Here is a 20,211-nt window from a genome sequence, read left to right as displayed (position 1 = left end):
GTTCACACACAGTGTGGGGGCGGTAGGAGCCGAGGAATACGGGTTATTCCTGGACAGCGTTCCTCAGCTGTCAGCTTGCCCTCTCTCCGACCGCTATGAGTGTTGGCAAGAACGGTGCGTTCTACCATCGTGGTTTGACCACACGTTGAGATGGGGCCATCCCATACAGTTCAAGTGCCTTCCCCCACCCTTTATGGGTTTGGTGGAGACCAGGCTACGGGACCCAGCGGCAAGCACGGCTGTGGCAGCAGAGGTGTCTCTTCCCCCTTCTCCCAGAGGTCTCTTGGAGAAGGGGGCCATCACTGCCGTTCCCCACCACGAGTCACACATAGGGTTTTACTCCCGCTACTACCTGGTACACATTTTGTCTTACAAGTAGGTTGTGTCATATCTGGCTGTAGGTGAGTTTGGTAACTAAAATTCCTAGTGTTTAGAATTACGATTGTTTGTTCTAACCTTCCATCTGTTACTACAGTGTGATTTAGACCTGTCGTGTTTGATCAGTTCAGAGGTCTTCTTCTTGCTATAGTTTCTGCCACTCAAGGGGGAACAAAAGGCGTGATAGCTCGACGGAGCCAAGTCTGCCTGAGCTACCATGCCCATTTAAGGGCCATCCACCTACCCTTGCTTACACTGACCTTGAGGTGATGGGAGGACTCTGGAACTGCCAATCGGCGGTCAAGAAGGCGGACTTGATTACAGCCTACGCGTCCCTCATGACCCTTCACTTCCTGGCCCTGACAGAGACCTGGATCAGTCCAGAGAACTCTGCTACTCCTGCTGCCCTCTCAACCGTCTACTCATTCTCGCACACCCCTAGACCATCCGGGCGAGGAGGGGGGACCGGACTCCTCATCTCGCCCATGTGGTCCTACCAGGTACTTCCACTAGAACACTTGGCCAGATCTGCGTTTGAACTACACGCTGTCACTGTTACCATTCCAATCAAGCTCTCCATTGTGGTGATCTACCGTCCTCCAGGTCCCCTCCGTGACTTCTACGACGAGATGCATGCCCTCCTCAGCTGCTTTCCTTGGGGATGGCAAACCACTCGTTATCCTCGGTGATTTCAACATCCTGCCAGAGAGGTTGCACTCACCTGAACTAACCAACTTTTTCGCCACTCAACACTATCCCCTTCTCCTCCCACACACAGGGCTGGGAACCAGCTTGACCTAATATTCACCAGGTCCTGCGGCACCTCTGCTCTCTCCGTTACCCCGCTCCCTGTGTCTTACCATCACTTTGTTGATTTTTCTCTCCCCTTGAATTCCTCTCCCCCCTCCTCTCTAGTCCCCACATTGTCACCATTTGCCGTAACCTCAAATCCCTCTCTCCCTCTACGTTTGCCTCTACTGTTCTGTCTTCACTACCTTCTATCGAACGATTCTCTCAACTATCTACAGATGAATCTTCAGACACTCTGCTATCCTCCCTCTCCTCCTCCTTGGATTCCCTCTGTCCCTTCCACTCCAGACCAGCGCGATCCTCATCCCCCCCTCCTTGGCTGCCCCATCCTCTGCAGACTTGTAGAACAAAGTTGCGAGCAGCTGAGAGGAAATGGAAGAGATCAGACTGTCCTAATGATCTATCTCACTATCTTTTCCTTCTTTCAGATTTCACCTCTTGTGTGTCAACAACCAAATCTGCCTTCTACCGGTACAAAATCAACTCCTCTGCCTCAAACCCCAGGAAACTGTTTTCCCTGTTCCCGTCCCTCCTCAACCCTCCCTCAACCCCATCTCCTTCCTGCCTCACTGCTGATGACTTTGATACCTACTTACCCAGAAAGTGAAGGATATTAGCTCCTCTTTTATCCCTGCCTCCATTCTCCCTCCTCCCATCCCCTCCTCTGTCTTTATCCAATTTAGCCCTCTCACCTCTGACGAGGTCAACAGAATGATAACATCTAACCATGCCACCACCTGCCCCCTTGACGCTATCCCCTCCTCTCTCCTCCAGGATGTCTCAAGCGAGATGCGAGTTGCTAACCAACTGTCCTCCTATCTCTCATCTAACAACCTCCTTGACCCCCACCAGTCAGGTTTCAAGAAGGCACACTCCACTGAGACGGCTCTCCTTGCTGTGACTGAGTCCCTCCGTGCTGCCAGAGCCTCGTCCCTCTCATCGGTTCATATTCTCCTCGACCTGTCCGCAGCATTTGACACGGTGAACCACCAGATCCTCCTTGCCACTCTTGCCGAACTTGGCATCGCTGAATCTGCTCTTTCCTGGTTCACATCCTACCTGACGAACCGCACCTATCAAGTGACATGGAATGGCTCCTTGTCCAAACCTTGCACGCTTGAAACTGGTGTCCCTCAAGGCTCTGTACTGGGGCCAATTCTGTTCTCCCTCTATACCAGTTCTCTGGGCTCGGGAATTGCATCACACAGCTTTTCCTATCACTGCTATGCTGACGACACTCAGCTATTTCTCTCTTTCCCCTCATCTGATAAAGCCCTGATTGCAACACGCATATTGGAATGTCTGGCGGACGTCAGCACCTGGACAACTGCCCATCACCTGAGGCTTAACCTCCACAAAACCGAGCTCCTCCTAATCCCAGGGAAAGATTGCTCACACATGGACTTACTGGTCACCGTTGAGAACATCACTGTATCTCCTTCTCCAACTGCCAGAAACCTCAGTGTGGTATCAGTTGTGCTGCACCGCAAACATCACTGCGGTGGCCCGATCCTGCAGATTTGCACTTCACAACATCCGCAGAATCCGGCCCTTCCTAAAAAGGGAAGCAGCTCAGCTTCTAGTCCAATCACTGGTCATCTCCCGCCTCGACTACTGCAACTCACTCCTGGCTGGACTTCCTGCCTCTGCGATTAAACCTTTGCAGCGCATCCAGAATGAGGCAGCGTGCCTCGTGTTCAACCTAAAGAAGTTCTCCCATGTGACCCCCCTCTTCCGGGACCTCCACTGGCTCCCTGTAGTAGTTCGCATCAAATTTAAGAAGATGGTACTGGCATACAAGGCAAAGGCCGTTCAGCAAAGTCACAACTTTTCCGGTTTTGGCACCTCAGTGGTGGAAAGAGCTCCCTGCCGCTCTCAGGACTGCAGAGTCGCTCATTATTTTCCGAAAAAGACTCAAGACTCACCTGTTCAGAGTCCACTTTGACACTTCATAGTAGGGGTGCAACGGATCACAAAGCTCAAGGTTTGGATCGGGTCACGGTTTTTGAGTCACGGGTCGGATCATTTTCGGATCAACAACAACAATAAAGATAACAAGACAAATGTGACTTTAAATAAAATCTTCAACTGTGTAAAAACAAAATAAAGTGAAAAATGAGGTAATAATCCTGCTTCCTTTAAGCATGGTCAATATTTAAAGAATTTGCAATCTGAGGCATTATTCCTTCTTCTTTTTAACATGGATAGGATAGTAAATAATCCCTAACCCTGGATTTACAATTCAGGATGTCTGCATTGCCTTGGGAGAGTTTAGAGTCTACACTCTCCCAAGGCAATGCAGACATCCTTATCTTCTTTTTTTTTTAGTAGAAATACAGTTTCTGTGGTGTTTTATTTGGCATTTTGTAAATCCATTGATTTCGGTTGGGAGACTCATTGCTCATTTCAAGCAGTGGCGTTTTCTCCCGGAGGCCAAGGGAAGCCAGGCTTCCCTGTTTTTTTAGGCTGTAGTTGTCATCCAATAAAAACATTTATATTAACAGTTTCGTTAATTATTTTGTGCTGTGTTGCTGTAATTTCTTCCCCATTTTCCTCCTCTCATTGACCATTTCACAATGCGCAATACTGCGCCCCTGTTACACTAAAGACGCGGTGAAACACGACACTGCACACTGCGAGGAAGCCAGCCCGAGCTGGCATCCCTTGGTGAAAAAAAAAGAAAGAATTGACCAATCAGGTGAGGCTACCGTCATGACACTGCCCTCCTCTGATTGGTCGGGAGGGTGTCAGGAGGGGGCCAAGGGAAGCCACTCGGCCCTTGGCTTCACACCAATCAAATCAAAGCATCATTATCAACGTCACCGAAAAAACTATAACAAAACAAATAGCGCGAAATTAGCTTGTTTGAATTGTTTTCATTTTTGAGTAGCCTACTTAGCAAGTGCAGTTATGGAGGGTGGAGATTTAGATTATTTACTTAAAAATAATTTTACCAAACTACCACAACAGCAGCGAATCAAAATAAAATCCGATGGCAGGTCAACACCGAAGCTGAAACTGCGCGTTGAGAGAAAGCAAGGCTTCTTTCGGACGTTCAATGAAGAAAACTACGCAAACGGAGTGGCTAGCTGGCAGCAGCAAACCTCAGCGACTATTTTGCTGGCCGTGTCTTCTTTTTGACAAGGATTCGTGCTCCCTCAACAATCCCTCGGTCACTACAGGATTCGTGGACCTTGCCAACTTGTCCCGGGCAATCGAGAGGCACGGTAAATCAAAAAGCCACATATTATTTATCATATCAAATACTGTGATTGTGTGAGTCGTGTTACACGTGAACATGAAACTTGAAATAGCCGACAGCCGCGCTGTCGATGCTTTGACCATTAGCGGCTTGTGCATTTCGGTCGGGGAGGGGTTGCATTTATAATAAAATGTATAATTTAATGAGATGTTTAGGAGTATGCCTACTGTGTGTGTGTGTGTGTGTGTGTGTGTGTGTGTGTGTGTGTGTGTGTGTGTGTGTGTGTGTGTGTGTGAGTGTGTCAGATTACAGGCATGTGTAAGTCCTGGTAAATGACCAGGCGCTCAAATAGCTCTTGTAGTTGCATTAAATACATCCACTTGGCTTCCTCAAAAAAAATCCCCACGCCACGCCACTGATTTCAAGGGGGGTTGGTTGTAGTCTTTTCGCTCGGTTCTAGCCCTACTGTTGATACGACGAACCGAGCGAAAAGACTACAACCAAACCTAAACACGTCCGGTTCCGGTTCCGGTTTACGTTTCAATGGGATTTCTTTTCTTTATGCCCGTTGCTCTGGCCTGGAGCATAGGCCATCGACGACGACTCTCCACTCAGCACGGCTCTGGGCTCTCTTCTCCGCCCCCCCCCAGCTGGATCCAAGCCTCTTCAGCTCCGCCTCCGTGTCCCGTCTCCAGGTGTTCCTGGGGCGTCCTCTCTTCCGCTTCCCCTGGGGGTTCCAGGTCAGGGTCTGCCGTGTGATGCTATCTGTGGGTTTTCTCAGTGTGTGGCCTATCCATCCCCATTTTCTTCTCAGGATCTGTTCTGCTACTGGCTCCTGGCTTCCTCTCTCCCACAGCTCTTTGTTGTTGATTTTGTCTGGCCACCTGATTCTAAAGATGCGTCTCAGACAGGTGTTTATAAAGGTCTGGATCTTCTGTAACGTCTTCTTCGTCATTCTCCACGTCTCTGAACCATAGAGAAGGATGCTTTTGACATTAGTGTTGAAGATGCGCACTTTAGTTGATGTGGCTATTTCTTTGGAGCCCCAGATGTTCTTCAGGATAATGAAAGCTACTCTGGCTTTGCCTAGCCTGGCCAAGACATCGCTGTCTGTGCCCCCCTGATGGTCTATGGTGCTGCCAAGGTAGGTAAAGGAGTCAACTTCCTGAATGGGTCTGTCATATATATTGACAGGGTTGGTGGTAGGGGTGTTAATCCTCATCAGTTTAGTCTTCTCCTTGTTTATCCTGAGGCCTGTTCCCAGGGATGTTGTTGCCAGTTTTGTAGTCTTGTCTTGCATCTGCTTGTGATTATGGGACAGACTAGCCAGGTCATCAGCGAAGTCAAGGTCTTCAAGTTGTTTCCAGAGGGTCCAGCCGGTCTTGCTTCCTGTTGTGATGGTCTTCATAATCCAGTCAATGACTAGAAACAGGAAAGGTGACAGTAGACATCCCTGCCGAACTCCGGTCTTGACCTCAAAACTGTCTGACAGTTGGCCTGCGTGTAGGACCTTGCAAGACATTCCCTGGTAGGTGTTTTGAACCAGGGAAATAATCTTCTCTGGGATGCCATAGTGCCTCAGTAGTTTCCACAAGGTCTCTCTTTCCACACTGTCAAATGCTTTCTCGTAGTCGATGAAGTTTATGTATAGGGGGGAGTTCCATTCTATTGACTGTTCTATAATGATGCGTAGGGTGGCGATCTGGTCTGTACAGGATCGATTGCTCCGGAAGCCTGCCTGTTGGTCTCGTAACAGGGGATCAACTGCAGCCTTTATTTTATCTAATAGAATTCTGTTCAGGACTTTGCCTGGTGCAGACAAGAGCATGATTCCCCTGTAGTTGTTGCAGTTGGTGAGATCTCCCTTTTTTGGTATCTTTATGATAACTCCCTCCTTCCAGTCTTCTGGTATTGTCTCTTCTTCCCAGACTTTGGTGAAGAGGCTGTGGAGCACGTCGGTGGTAGTCTTCAGGTCCGCCTTGATTGCCTCAGCTGGTATTCCGTCTGGTCCTGCCGCTTTTCCTATTTTCAGAGCTTTGATAGCTTTCCTAATCTCTGCCCTGCTGGGTTTGAGGCAGTCTATTGGTAGCTCCGTCTTTGCTGGTGGGATGTCCGGTGGTTCTTCTGGAGCCGATCGATTCAGTACTTCTGTGAAGTGTTCTCTATGTGGGCCCTTTTGTCCTTCCGACAACTCTTCTTCACCTCTTTGTTGACCTGTGTGTATTCTTCCTGGGCCTTTGCCTTTGATGATCTTGTTTTGCTTGTGTTAAGTTTCTCCTTCTTCTCCTTCCTCTCCTTCAGTCGCTGGAGTGTGTCAACAGAGACCCAGTCTTTATGTTTTGTTGTCTTCTTTCCCAGTACTTCTTCACAGGTGTCCAGATACATCTTCCTTGTCTGTTGCCAATGAGTCTCGGTATCTCCATCTTCAAACTGCTCCTGTAGGATCTGGTATCTGTTCCTCAGGCTGATTTGATAACTTTTCTCTATTTCTTGGCTCCTGAGCAGTCCAACGTTGTATCGTTTTCTTGTACTGGTGGTTGTGGGGCGCTTTTTTAGCCGAAGTTTAACAGTCATCAGCAGGAGGTGGTGGTCGGACGCTGCATCAGCCCCTCTCTTGGCATGACCTCCTGAACTTATGCCTGATGCACATGTGGTCGATTCGATTCTCTGTGAAGTGGTCTGGAGTAGGGATGTCCCGATCCGATATTTGGATCGGATCGGCCGCCGATATTAGCAAAAAAATGCATATCAATATCGGATCGGACTGCCCAGGAAAATCCTGATCCAGTTTGTTTTCAAAACTCCGGTCCGTGTTTTCGAGCGCATCAATGTAGGTAATCCATTCCAGTTTTTTTCAGCTTTTCCCCCCAAATCCGGTCCGCGTTGTTCAGCACACCTAGCGCACACTGTGTGTGTGGTAATTTGACTATTTTCTACTCAGGTTTTGTGTGTGTTGCTTTTATATATAATGTTATATTGTTTACAATATTGTTTACACTCTTGTTGTTCAAGAACAGAGCACTGATGCCAATTCAGTGTGTGTTTGGTAATTTGACTATTTATTATTTTGTCTATTTTGTGTTTATTTAACCCTGAATAAACAGGTCAGCTTCTCATTACCAACTATTGTGGATTATTCAAACTAACCTAATTAAGTTGGCTAGTTGTTTTAAGAGTAAAACCCTTTTCAACATGAGTAGTACAACAAAATAAGTAAATATCTTTAATCTTTAATACATGCTTGGATCGGCCGGTATCGGTATCGGCCGATGCTAAAAGCTACAATATCGGTATCGGATCGGAAGTGCAAAAAGCTGGATCGGGACATCCCTAGTCTGGAGATCTCCATGTGGCCTTATGGATTTGTTTGTGAGGGTAGATGCTGCCTCCTATGACCAGCTGGTTGTGGGAGCACAGGTCGGCAAAACGTTCTCCGTTCTCGTTCATCTGGCCCAGACCGTGTGCTCCCATGATGTCTTCATAGCCTGTGCTGTCAGAACCGATCTTAGCATTGAAATCCCCCATTAGAATGGTGATGTCTTTTGCTTTCTGTCCATCCAGCACGGCTTGCAGCTGGTCATAGAATGCATCTTTCTTGTCCTCTTCCGTACGGATCACGGGAAACCCGTGAACCATTGCACCACTACTGCATAGCCACCCTCCCCCTTGTGGCCACCATTGTACACTGTATTGTGTTGTGTTGTATTGTATTGTATTATAGTACTTAACTGTGTAGCAACTGCAGTAGCTGCTATCATTGCTGTAACACAGGGAATTTGGTTAGCTTAGCGATTGTTGTACTTGCACTTGGTTCTATGAACATCCTTTCTGTACCGACAGCGATATATTGATACACTTCTTATGACAAATGTACTTATTGTAAGTCGCTTTGGATAAAAGCGTCTGCTAAATGCCCTAAATGTAAATGTAAATGTTTCCAAGAAGTCAGGGGAGAAGAGACCTATTCTGGATCTTCGCGTGTTCAACAGATTCGTCGGCGCGAGGAAATTCAGAATGCTCACTATCAGAGCGCTGCTCCGATGTGTGAGAGAGGGCGACTGGTTCACATCCCTGGATCTCAAGGATGCTTAATTCCACGTCCCTGTTCGGCAGGCGGACAGGAAGTTTCTCCGTTTCGCCTTTATGGGGGTGGCATTCGAGTACCAGTGCCTGCCATTCGGCTACTCCCTGGCCCCGCGCACCTTCTCAAAGTGTGTGGAGACGGCGTTGGGACCGCTCAGACGTCAGGGAAAGAGGGTTCTCTTCTACCTCAACAACCTACTTATTCTGTGCAACTCAGAGGAAGCTGCAAGAAGGGACACCATGACGGTGATAAACCATCTCTCATCCCGGGGTTTTGCCATCAACTGGGAAAAGAGCTTTCCGCTCCCCGGCCGGCAGATAGTCTACTTGGGGCTTTGCCTAGACACAGCCACCATGACACCGATGCTCTCGCCTCCTCGGCGAGACGCCATCCTGTTGGCACTCTCCCGCTTTCGCATTCTCAGAAACGTGAAAGCGCTGTCCAGAAACGTGACAGCTCCTCCTCTTACCCCGTTCGGTGTCACCAGACCTGGAATATTGGGGAAACCTGAAGCGGTTATCAACACTATCCAGGGTGCTCGTGCACCTTCTACTTCTTCCCTCTATGCAGCGAAGTTGTGCGCTTTCTCTGATTGGTGTGACAGGAACCACGCTGTCCCATCTCAATGCGAGGTGGGAAGCGTGCTTGCGTCTCACAATACTTATTGGAAAAAGGTTTGGCCTTTTCCACTATCAAGGTCTATGCGGCAGCCGTTGCCATGCAGGCTGTGATGGTGGACCGACCTTCAGCCATCCACTGGTCAAGAGATTCTTGCGTGGGGCTAGACGGGTTAGGCCTGTTTCGCGCGAGCTTACACCACGCTGGGATCTCCCCACCGTGTTGCGCGGGCTGTCCAGGGACCCTTTCGAGCCTCTGTTTCAGGCCCCTTTGGATGCCCTGTCCTTTAAAACGGTGCTCTTATTGGCTTTGGTTTCTGCCAAGCGGGCCTGTGAGTTGACCGCTCTGTCTGTCAGCCCCGAGCCGCTTGTTGCTAAACGAGGACAGCTCCTTTGCGCTGCTCAGACCTAATCCTGCGTTCCTCCCAAAGAACATTAATAGTTCTTTCCGGTCGAGAGATATTGTGCTTAAGGCTTTTCACCACCCGCCTCATTCTAGTGAGGCGGAGTTGCATCTCCTGTGCCCGGTGCGGGCGCTGGCTATGTACGTAAAACGCTTGTCCACGTTCCGCTCCACACAACAGTTGTTTGTGTGTTAGAGCGACGCTAGCAGGGGCCGCGCTCTCTCTAAACAGCGGTTTTCTCGCTGGATATGTGAGGGTGTTTGCCTAGCCTACTCTCGGCAGGGCATAGCGCCACCATTGGGCGTTAAAGCTCACTCGACACGGGGCGTGGCCGCTTCAACGGCTCTACTCAGAGGCGTTTCGTTGGAAGACATCGGCGCGGCTGCGTCTTGGTCTTCCCCCGGCCCCTTTGTCAGTTTTTACATGTTAGACATGTCCTGGAGCTCACTCGGCAACTCTGTGTTGGAGTCCGGGGCCCCTTCTACGGCTTAAGAATAAAGGCATGTTCTTTTAAGCGGCATCGTTAAAATTCCTCTCTCCGGCTGGCGAGTTGGACTTGACTGCCAGTATTTCTCTCCCGCCGTTTTTCAAATGAAAAACGGACTAGAGGGGTTCCTATTGGCTCGCCAATTGACGAGTTGGTTTTGTCTGCCAGTATAGCACTCCCGCCGTTTTTTTCAAATAAGAAACGGATGAGAGAAGCCCCTTATTAGAGAGTCGAACTCCATAGCTCCGCCCCCGGTGGTAGCGGACCTAATGGAAACCGTATTACTCTGGTTTTTCTCTACACTTTTCATGGATTCCATGAAGCACGGATTGGGACCGGAGTCTTTACAGACTCACTTTTTTCTCTTGATCATCGCCTTGCTTGATCTAGGAGGAATGCGTTTTTTATTAAGCTGTTTTGTTTTGCACATCCTCGGCTTTTTTGAGTCTTATGTGCCCTGGTGACTTAAGTATTTTTGACTGGGGTCCAGCAGGAGTACATTGATTGGGCTCCGCTCGCAGCTTCGCCTTAGCCCATAAGGCGGAGCCTAGACGGCGTAGCATACATGAAATAGAACAATAGTTATGATGTTATAACTCTAGTTCTATGATTGTAGGCGTAGCCGTTTAGTTTCCCACCTGCTGTACCCTCCAAATGCTGAAAGAATAGCGTGGAGGATGAGCGGCGGTATGCGCCGCCTTATATACACGGTACCGTGAAAAAATGTGGGCGGTGCCCACGTTGATTGGTGCATAGTTGAAAGCCTAGACAATAATGGATGCCCGCAGGGACCTCTTTGCGCTTCTTTGCTGAATCAGATGAATCCGTTATTAGAACTTCATTTCCCTCGGAACTTTGATCTGAAATAGAGGAACCCGAGCATCCGAATTGACGAAATGGCTGCCCATTTCATTGATAGACTAAAGTGAACTTGCAGCAAGCACTAAAAAGCGAACTTAACACCCATTCTAACATTTGCCTTACGATACATTATAGCTAACAATTATAAACATCAACTGATAAATTCTCCCTCATGTTCAACCATCACAAGCAGTCCTAATAACGGATTCATCTGATTCAGCAAAGAACGCAAAGAGGTCCCTGCAGGCATCCATACTTGTTGTTGTTATGAAGTCTAGTCTCACAAACAATCTGTTTTTCCGGTTTTATGTCGTATCCTACAAACGTTTCCTGAACACTCTTATTTCGGAAGAAGGGAATGACGTACGTTTACGTAATGACACGTAAAAGTTTCCGAACCTCCGAGCTGCTTTGAAGGCGGCATAAGGTCCGAACCGCCGAACCTCCTGGAAGCTCGTTTTGAAGGCTGCATCTGTTATCAAAATATGGCCGGAGTTTCCGAACGGAAGTAGTATCATAACAGTGTATATTGTTCACGCAAACTTTACGACGTCGCGAAAATGTTTTCCCCATAGTTTCCAGCGATGTGAAAGCACCATTGCTCCCGGAGAATTAATATATCTACGCGTGGAGACGTTATTTTGACAGACGTTTTGGCCCCGTTGGTGTGCCATAGGCTAGATCATGTGAAGTGTGACGTCACACACATTGCACACTGCGTAACACACACATACAGATTATTATATTCCATCTCTGCCAAGTCCGTTCCGCTATAGCTCACTAAATAAAAATATACGAGGCGGGTACAAAATTAAACTGATTCTGAAAAATGTATTAATGATATCGAAATTCTGTTTTGATTTGATTGAGTGAGTTGATTTGTTAAATGTCTGAACAAAGGTTAATGGTAAAAAAAAATCCTACCATTGACTTCGATTGTATAAGCCCTAAGGCAATATTTGAAGAGTAGAATATCATAGAAAGTCTCTAGGTGAAAGAATGTGGAAGGAGATGGGTCCCAAAGTTTGTAGAGAATAAGAAAGAAAGAAGGAAAGAGTATAATTTAGGAAGAACAGTAGATTAGCGCTGCATGCAACACTCACCTAAGTGTAGATCGCCCCCCCCCCCCCCCCCCCCCCTCAACATATCTGGGGGGCCCATCAGGACTTCTTGTACATAGGGCCCAGAAGTTGGTGCTACGCCCCTGACCACAGGTGAGGGCTATAGCTCAAACCTATACGGCTATGACCACAGAGTAGCGCTATCAAACCTATAAGGCCGCGAGCCATGCCCCGTTTTATAAAAAAATCTGAAACTTGGTATCAGGACCTTATTGTAGATATATATAGACCTATTCCACGTAAGGGGGCACCATATCTCACAATAAAGATAAAACGATCGGTCCGAATGATGATGTTCCAATCGCATGCCCGGACTCAAGCTGCAAGACGCGCTCATTTGCGTAAAGTTAACTGAAGTTCAACTTGTGTTCCACCCCTTCCGTATGGGGTCAGAACAGGCTCATTAATAATGAATGCAAAAAAAAAAAGTGATTTATAAATAAATTACTCTTCTCATAAATACATTTCAATGCACACAAATGGATATCGGTATGTATAAATGTAAAATAAATCCCTAAACAAAAATAAGTTTCACAAACACATTTCTGATCCACACGTGTCTTGTTTTCAATAAATGTAATATAAATCCATAAACATGAATTATTTTTTTTGCAATTTTCAGAGATGTATATGGATGTTGTTACATTTAAATACAAACTGTTCAACTTGAATTAACAAGACGCTTTTCATTTGTGAACTTGTTTGAATTTGTGTGAACTGGGGCCTGTACCACGAAGCTCGCTTAGAGGGTTAGCGAGGTATGTTGAGCTCAAAGCCTGGGTTAGTTGTACCGCGAAAGTCGATCTCTTTTAGCGTCGCTGTATCACCATGGTGACTTATGCTCGCAACCAAACCTGTGGGGTGTTCCACAAAGCCGGTTTTATCACATAACCGGGTAAGTTAACCCAGGGTTTGCTGTAACCCCAGGTTTTCCGTTCCAAAAGGATCACGGTATGTTAGTTGCTATAGAAACATATGCTCTGAATCAAACCTGGTCGGACCAGGTTTTGCGCAGGTTAAGTTTGAAACATAACCAGGTTGTGGGTATTTCAACCGGCGTTCACCGCAGATTTCATGTGTTCACATTAGCTTGCCCTTTTTTTGAGAGAACTGCTGATATCGGAATGCAAATTATACGTGCAATCCACCGGGAGCGCTTGATAAGACCACGGCTCAACATCTTGGCATATCGGATGACTTTTTGCTGGAGTGGAGAGATCTAGATTCTCGCGCAAATCTTTGATATATTTAAATAGCCTTACATAGCCAACACTACCAATCGAGGACCTGGCCTCAGTTCACTCCAGACTATTTGCATAGCCCTCCGTTTTTTGCAAATGGTAGTTTTATCTAGGCTATAATGTTGGAGATGCTGAGCACATCACAGTCGTTTCAGATGACCCATCCAAGATTTGTATCGGCCTCCTATCATACAAAGAGCAATATTGTCTGAGTACTATGCCGAGAGGCATTTACAACATAAAGTACAAAATAGTCCTAACGGACTTGCATCCACTGGAGAATGTTCGATCGTAGCCGGCGGCTTCATTACAAGCACTGATCCATCTGGATCTGTGAAGTTGATGAATTGTCACTTTTAGGTTTTCTACCCAGTTACCAAAAACCGTGCGCTGTGGCAAGCACACGGTTTGCATGTGTTACTTCGAAGGCAAAAAAAATCTAAAATACAAGAAAACACAAAAACCTACATTCAACCAGTGTGGGGTATGGCCCATGACTCTCTGAGGTGGTAGGTACCCCCTCCATGCCAGGGCGCCCTGAATTTATGTTTATTAACAGCTCCTCCACCGGGGTCAAGACAATTTCAGGGCCAGATCCAGTCTGCCGACTGTCGGCCTTTTCACGATTGGCTTAAAAAAAATGGCTTGTTTAAATTTATACCAATACGATGGTGGGAAAAGCTTACCAGTTTGTATGTTTTTTATACTTCATTTTTATACTTGATCCTCTGACCGCTTGGAAGCAATCGGAGTACATATTGTTTTAGAAGAAAGGGGTTATGTGGTAGGACCTTTAAGAATGCTTAACTGGGATATTTATATATTCATGGCTCAAATATTAAGGATCATGCTTTTGACATGTAACTAACGCATTTACGTGGTCAGCGATCCGCTGCCAGGCTTTGGTTCTCCGGGTTCCAGAGGTTTTAGCGTTCCCTTTTCTTGTGATAATGTCCTTCTCCTCGTCATAGCTCTCCAGGAGAACCTGGAGTCCCATTTCATTGAAATAAGCGGCCCGTTTCGCCATATCGATCAGGGTTTCCATGATCCATACATCACGTCTTTTTAAGTTTGGCGTGGACGCGCACAACCCTGTGTTAACCAACCCCGAGTTGATTGAACTAATGCATAACCGCTGCTGTGGAACCGAAAACTCTGGGTTGGTCGGCACAGGGTCAATCAACCTAGAGTTCAGCGTTAACTCAGTGTTTGTTAAACCTCTGTTCGTGGAACACCCCTCTGGTTTGATTCAGAGTATATGTTGCTATAGCAACTAACATACCGTGATCCTTTTGGAACGGAAAACCTAGGGTTACAGCAAACCCTGGGTTAACTTATCCGGTTATGTGATAAAACCGGCTTTGTGGAACACCCCACAGGTGATCAGCGTTGGGTTAATCAACTCTGAGTATGTTCCCTCTGGGTTGAGGGCGTGGCTGTTGACTATAAAGAGCCATCATCAATGGATCTCTGATAACATGATCAAACATGGACCAAAAGCGTAGATCCACTTACTTTCCCCCCACGGAATAGGAAATTCTAATGAACGCGTATGCCGAGCAGTTACCCATTTTAACAAAATAAAAGCAGTACCGCCGCGGCAGCGCGAGAGAGCTCGGCAGGAAATAGCTGAACAAGTCAGTGTCTGAGTAAAATAAATTAGTAAAATAAATAAGAGGAATGTTTAATATCTTCCATTTATTCAATATGTAAATTGTGTGTGTGTGTGTGTGTGTGTGTGTGTGTGTGTGTGTGTGTGTGTGTGTGCGTGTGCGCAGGAACAACCCGAGTTGCCCCAAGAGGACTTGGCAGCAAATGAAGATGAAGTACAAAAATATAGTTCAAACAGGTATCTAATGTTTAATTGAAATCAAATCAATTGTGCTGTTTTGCCTGCTCTACCTAATTGAACAGCTATATTCAACAAGTGATTGTTCTATATTTAAGCAGTAAATGTAAGTAGTACATTTCTCAGCCACCCCAACACTGCCAATATTTAATAGGATTTAGATATATTAGAAGGCTACTCCTAGGCAAAATGCATTATATATATATATATATATATATATATATATATATATATATATATATATATATATATATATATGTCTTCAAAATAGCGCTTACTGAATATTAGGGTAACATTTTCCTCCATGTCGAAAAAAAGCAGAGCCCCGGCAGACTGGAGGGGGTCCACCTCTGCAGCCCTCACAGAGGCTGAGGAGATGGCCCTCAGCCAACAGAGTATGGGTCCTGTGGCTGAGGGCATCCCTGGGGGGAGCTCCTCTGATCCCCCCCACCCCCCAGGATAGAAGTGCCTTTATAAGAGGTTGGTTATTCAAAATAATTAAATATGTGCACGCAACCCAGCGCGTTGCAAATTAGATGGGGCAATATTCTGGCTCAAGTAATAATTTCACTGTCTAATCATCTTCTTCCAGTTACTGATGGCGTCATCGCCCTACTTTAACCAGATGCCCTCACCAACCTCCATGCAATTGTAACAATTCTTCACCTTCCACAGATTATTAATAATGTCTTGGTAATTGCTGAACACAACCGTTAATGTCATTACAGGAAGATGATGGAGAAACATTGTCTGCGGCATTCGAAAGGGAAGAGGAAAGGCCTATTGAGGTTAACACCTTTTAAAAATAACCTCAAAAAGTTGATGATAGCGTTGTACAATTTAAAACTGACATCTTCTTTCTCCACTTCTAAATCACATCTTACCTCTGTAAGATTCTCCCGGGATTATAATGAAACGCTCTACTTGGCACTGTGAAATCCAATCTCATCTTTTGCATTCCTATAGCTTCCAGTCAAAGACTTATATAAAATCTATCTAGAAAAGCAAATACACAAAACAGACTTGGAAATGGACCACCTTAGGCAAAAGGATGCTTTGGAGATCCAAATATTGGAACATAAGTTAAAGGTGGGTGAGGTGCAAACTGGGATACTGTTCCCTGCTCTAAAAACATACCCAATATGAATGACTTTTTTTGTGCTTTCAGGAAATAAAGAAATCCTCATAAAAAGTAGATTTTCTTTATTAGAACACGGGCTGTGGTGGGACAAGTTATTTTGTTGAACAGTTTACTCAAAGGGTTTTACTCCAGTGAACAATGCAGACGATTATGCTGAGCATGTGCATGTAGAGAAGAAGCATCTGGTTAAAAGCAGTAGCCTACCAGGGTATTTTCTGCCTTGCATTCTTAATATGCGTTTCTTGACTTGCAGCAGTTATAGGTCTGTGGTTAGTCAGCTACTCTGATCATGGGAAAGCCACAACGTTAAAGTGACTGTAGTACAGAGCGGGTGGGTTGCACGGGGCGGATCATTCTGCAAATGCGTTAATTGCGTTAAAAAAAAAACGTAAACTTAAAGCATGCCCCCGGTGCGTTTGAGAGTTAACATGGGGGCTGAGAAGGTGGTCTAAATAAATGATAGATTGCGCTGAAAAACGATAGCGCTCGTGAGGAATATTATCAGGAAAAGAAAGTATATCCAGCCGGCGTCTTAATAATCGTTCCTCACGGAGATTCCCTCTGAGGATCGCAGCCTCTACGTCCGCAGGCTCTCGTAGAAAAGGACATGCCATTTCTAACACTTCCTTCTGTCGGAGAGCTGCCTTCAGCCGTATAGACAACAAACTCAGAGTAGGTCTTACCACCTCCCGAGCAGAGGCCTGTTTCAGGTAGCTGGTTTTGAGGCAACCCCGAGTTTGTTCGCTCTGAGTTAATGGAAACTCTGGGTTTTCCGTTTCAGGTAGCAGGTTCAGCGCAACCGAGAGTTAGTTGCTGCGGCAACATACGCCGTGGACCTAACCTGCTCGGGAGGTGGTTAGACCTACTCTGAGTTTGTTGTCTATAAGGCTGAAGGCAGCTCTCCGACAGAAGGAAGTGTTAGAAATGGCATGTCCTTTTCTAAGAGAACCCGTGGACGTAGAGGCTGCGATCCTCAGAAGGAATCTCCGTGAGGAACGATTATTAAGACCCCGTTTGGATATACTTTCTTTTCCTGATCATTTTCTTCACGAGCGCTATCGTTTTTCAGCGCAATCTATCATTTATTTAGACCAACTTCTCAGCCCCCATGTTAAGTGTCAAACGCACCGGGGGCATGCTTTAAGTTCAATTCAAATTATTTGTGTCGCACTCCGTTTTTTTGCAAACGGCAGCTTTCTTTACAACGTCGGTGACGCCGAGCACATTTCAAAGGCAACCGTGTGTCGGTCTGTCAGAAATGTGACTTTGGCACTTAAACGTTTTCTTTACACGTTTGTTATGTTTCCAAGTCACCGACCTATAAGAACAATCAAGGAAGAGTTCTACAGAATTGCAGGTAACAGTAGCAACAATGTAGCCTATTTGTTTCTTGGAACGTTTTAATTTAATAAATAATATGCACAATTTAATTAAATGAATTAATTTGTAATGTTCTAGATTTTCCGGGTGTCATCGGGTGCATCGATGGAACTCATATTCCTATTAAAGCTCCTTCAGTGCATGAAGGAGACTATGTTAATAGGAAGTCCTTCCACAGCATCAATGTGCAGGTACAGGTGAAGGCCTAGACCTTCAGCATTTTAAATTAAAGATACTTAACAAAACAGCCTCTGTATCTAATTATACTCCTCTGCAATTTGAAGGTTGTATGTGATGCCAGAAACATCATCACCCAAGTGGAGGCAAAGTGGCCGGGGTCTGTGCATGACGCACGCATATTTCGGGAGTCTAATTTGAGCACTCGCTTTGCCATTGGTGAGTTAAGCCTATATTTGAAGGATTTATAATCCATATTTGTTCAGATGATTAATATTTCACCTGTATCGTAGGAGAGTTCGACGGTCATGTTTTAGGTGACAGAGGGTACCCCTGCCAGCCTTGCCTTCTGACCCCGTATGCCGATCCCGTGCCAGGACCACAGCAGCGCTACAACCTGGCGCATATGAGGACGAGAGCCAGGGTCGAAAACACTTTCGGGATCCTGAAGGCAAGATTCCAGTGCCTCAAAATGCTGCGAGTCACACCAGAAAGGGCATGTGATATAATAATTGCATGTGTGGTTCTTCACAACATCGCGATTTGGAGAGGGGAAAATTGCCCACCTGCAGTTGCAGATGAGCAGCCCATAAACCCAAACCATGCCATGGATCCACAGGACGGAAGGGTGGTTAGAGATAGACTCTGCCAAAATCATTTTGTTTGAGTTTTCTATGTAGGCCTAGTTAAATGTATTTTATTATTTCCGAAATGTTTTCTTTGGCATTCTTTCACCTTCCTGTATAATAATAAATTTAATTTAGAGGCGCCTTTCAAGACACCCAAGGTCAAGTTTGTATGATAGTAAACTCGTGTGACAGTCCCAGCCTCTGGTAGGGGGTGACACTGTTCAACAAAATAACTTGTCCCACCACAGCCCGTGTTCTAATAAAGACATTCTACTTTTTATGAGGATTTCTTTATTTCCTGAAAGCACAAAAAAAAGTCATTCATATTGGGTATGTTTTTGGAGCAGGAAACAGCATCCCAGTTTGTACATCACCCACCTTTAACTTGTGTTCCAAAATTTGGATCTCCAAAGCATCCTTTTGCATCTTTTGCCTTATGTGGTCCATTTCTAAGTCTGCTTTGTTTATTTGTTTTCCCAGATAGATTTTATAGAGCTCTTTGACTGGAAGCTATAGGAATGCAAAAGATGACATTGGATTTCACAGTGCCAAGTACAGCGTTTCATTATAATTCCAGGGAGAATCTTACAGAGGTAAGCTGTGAAGTAGAGCTAGAAGTGGATGGCCTCTCATTGAATTCGATTTCATGCTGTTTAAGAGAAAGAAGATGTCAGTTTTAAATTGTACAACGCTGTCATCAACTTTTAGATGTTATTTTTAAAAGGTGTTAACCTCAATAGGCCTTTCCTCTTCCCTTTCAAATGCCGCAGACAATGTTTCTCCATCATCTTCCTGTAATGACATTAACAGTTGGGTTCAGCAATTATCAAGACATTATTAATAATCTGTGGAAGGTGAAGAATTGTTACAATTGCATGGAGGTTGGTGAGGGCATCTGGTTCCAGTAGGTTGATGACGCCATCAGTAACTGGAAGAAGATGATGAGACAGTGAAATTATTACTTGAGCCAGAATATTGCCCCATCTAATTTGCAACGCGCTGGGTTGCGTGTACACATTTAATTATTTTGAATAACCAACCTCTGATAAAGGCACTTCTATCCTGGGGGGGATCAGAGGAGCTCCCCCCAGGGATGCCCTCAGCCACAGGACGCATACTCTGTTGGCTGAGGGCCATCTCCTCAGCCACTGTGAGGGCTGCAGGTGGTGGACCCCCTCCAGTCTTCCGGGCCTCTGCTTTTTTTCGATTTGCTAACGTGGAGGGAAATGTTACCCTAATATTCAGTAAGCGCTATTTTGAAGACACATATATATGTATATACACATACATACATACATACATACATACATACATACATACATACATACATACATACATGCATACATATAATGCATTTTGCCTAGGAGTAGCCTTCTAATATATCTAAATCCTATTAAATATTGGCAGTGTTGGGGTGGCTGAGAAATGTAGGCCTACTACTTACATTTTGCCTACTGCTTAAATATAGACCCATCACATGTTGAATATAGCTGTTAAATTAGGTAGAGCAGGCAAAACAGCACAATTGATTTGATTTCAATTAAACATTAGTTTACCTGTTTGAACTATATTTTTATACTTCATTTTCATTTGCTGCCAAGTCCTCTTGGGGCAACTCGGGTTGTTCCTGTGTAAATTGACACACACAGACACACACACACACACACACACACACACACACACACACACACACACACACACACACACACACAATTTACATATTGAATAAGTGGAAGATATTAAACTTTCCTCTTATTTTATTTTACTATTTTATTTTACTCACGCAGTGACTTGTTCGGCTATTTCCTGCCAAGCTCTCTCTCGTGCTCT

The 20,211-nt window shown here is 45.6% G+C and overlaps 2 protein-coding genes and 1 long non-coding RNA gene across 3 annotated transcripts; 2 read left to right on the top strand and 1 right to left on the bottom strand.

Annotated features, from left to right (window-relative positions):
• The first annotated feature begins 647 nt into the window (after positions 1 to 647).
• LOC115552739 (uncharacterized) lies at positions 648 to 3,143 on the top strand. Its single transcript, XM_030369054.1, is given in 7 exon segments — positions 648 to 1,034; positions 1,036 to 1,123; positions 1,126 to 1,259; positions 1,262 to 1,769; positions 1,772 to 2,657; positions 2,659 to 2,991; positions 2,993 to 3,143. Coding segments are annotated over 7 exon segments (2,487 nt in total).
• A 13,961-nt stretch (positions 3,144 to 17,104) lies between these two features.
• LOC115551992 (putative nuclease HARBI1) lies at positions 17,105 to 18,659 on the top strand. Its single transcript, XM_030367664.1, has 4 exons — positions 17,105 to 17,552; positions 17,654 to 17,766; positions 17,860 to 17,971; positions 18,046 to 18,659. Exons 1-4 carry the CDS (start codon positions 17,120 to 17,122, stop codon positions 18,417 to 18,419), a joined length of 1,032 nt encoding a protein of 343 aa, XP_030223524.1. The 5' UTR covers positions 17,105 to 17,119; the 3' UTR covers positions 18,420 to 18,659.
• Positions 18,660 to 18,703: 44 nt separating this feature from the next.
• On the bottom strand, positions 18,704 to 19,305 carry LOC115551998 (uncharacterized). Its single transcript, XR_003978265.1, has 4 exons — positions 19,251 to 19,305; positions 19,114 to 19,173; positions 18,971 to 19,030; positions 18,704 to 18,891 (listed from the first exon to the last, which is right to left on the bottom strand). It is a non-coding gene; the product is annotated as an uncharacterized LOC115551998 (long non-coding RNA).
• Between the last annotated feature and the right edge of the window lie 906 nt (positions 19,306 to 20,211).

Source organism: Gadus morhua, chromosome 10 (genome assembly GCF_902167405.1).
Source record: "Gadus morhua chromosome 10, gadMor3.0, whole genome shotgun sequence".
Classification (NCBI taxonomy): Eukaryota; Metazoa; Chordata; class Actinopteri; order Gadiformes; family Gadidae; genus Gadus; species Gadus morhua.
Note: the sequence above shows the minus strand (reverse complement) of the source record. Positions and strands in the feature narration are given on the sequence as shown.

Coding starts and splice junctions, on each gene's coding strand:
- LOC115551992 (XM_030367664.1), top strand. CDS start 17,120: ATGGCATGTCCTTTTCTAAGAGAACCCGTGGACGTAGAGGCTGCGATC. Junction 17,553..17,653: donor AGAGTTCTACAGAATTGCAG/GTAACAGTAGCA, acceptor GTAATGTTCTAG/ATTTTCCGGGTGTCATCGGG. Junction 17,972..18,045: donor GAGCACTCGCTTTGCCATTG/GTGAGTTAAGCC, acceptor CCTGTATCGTAG/GAGAGTTCGACGGTCATGTT.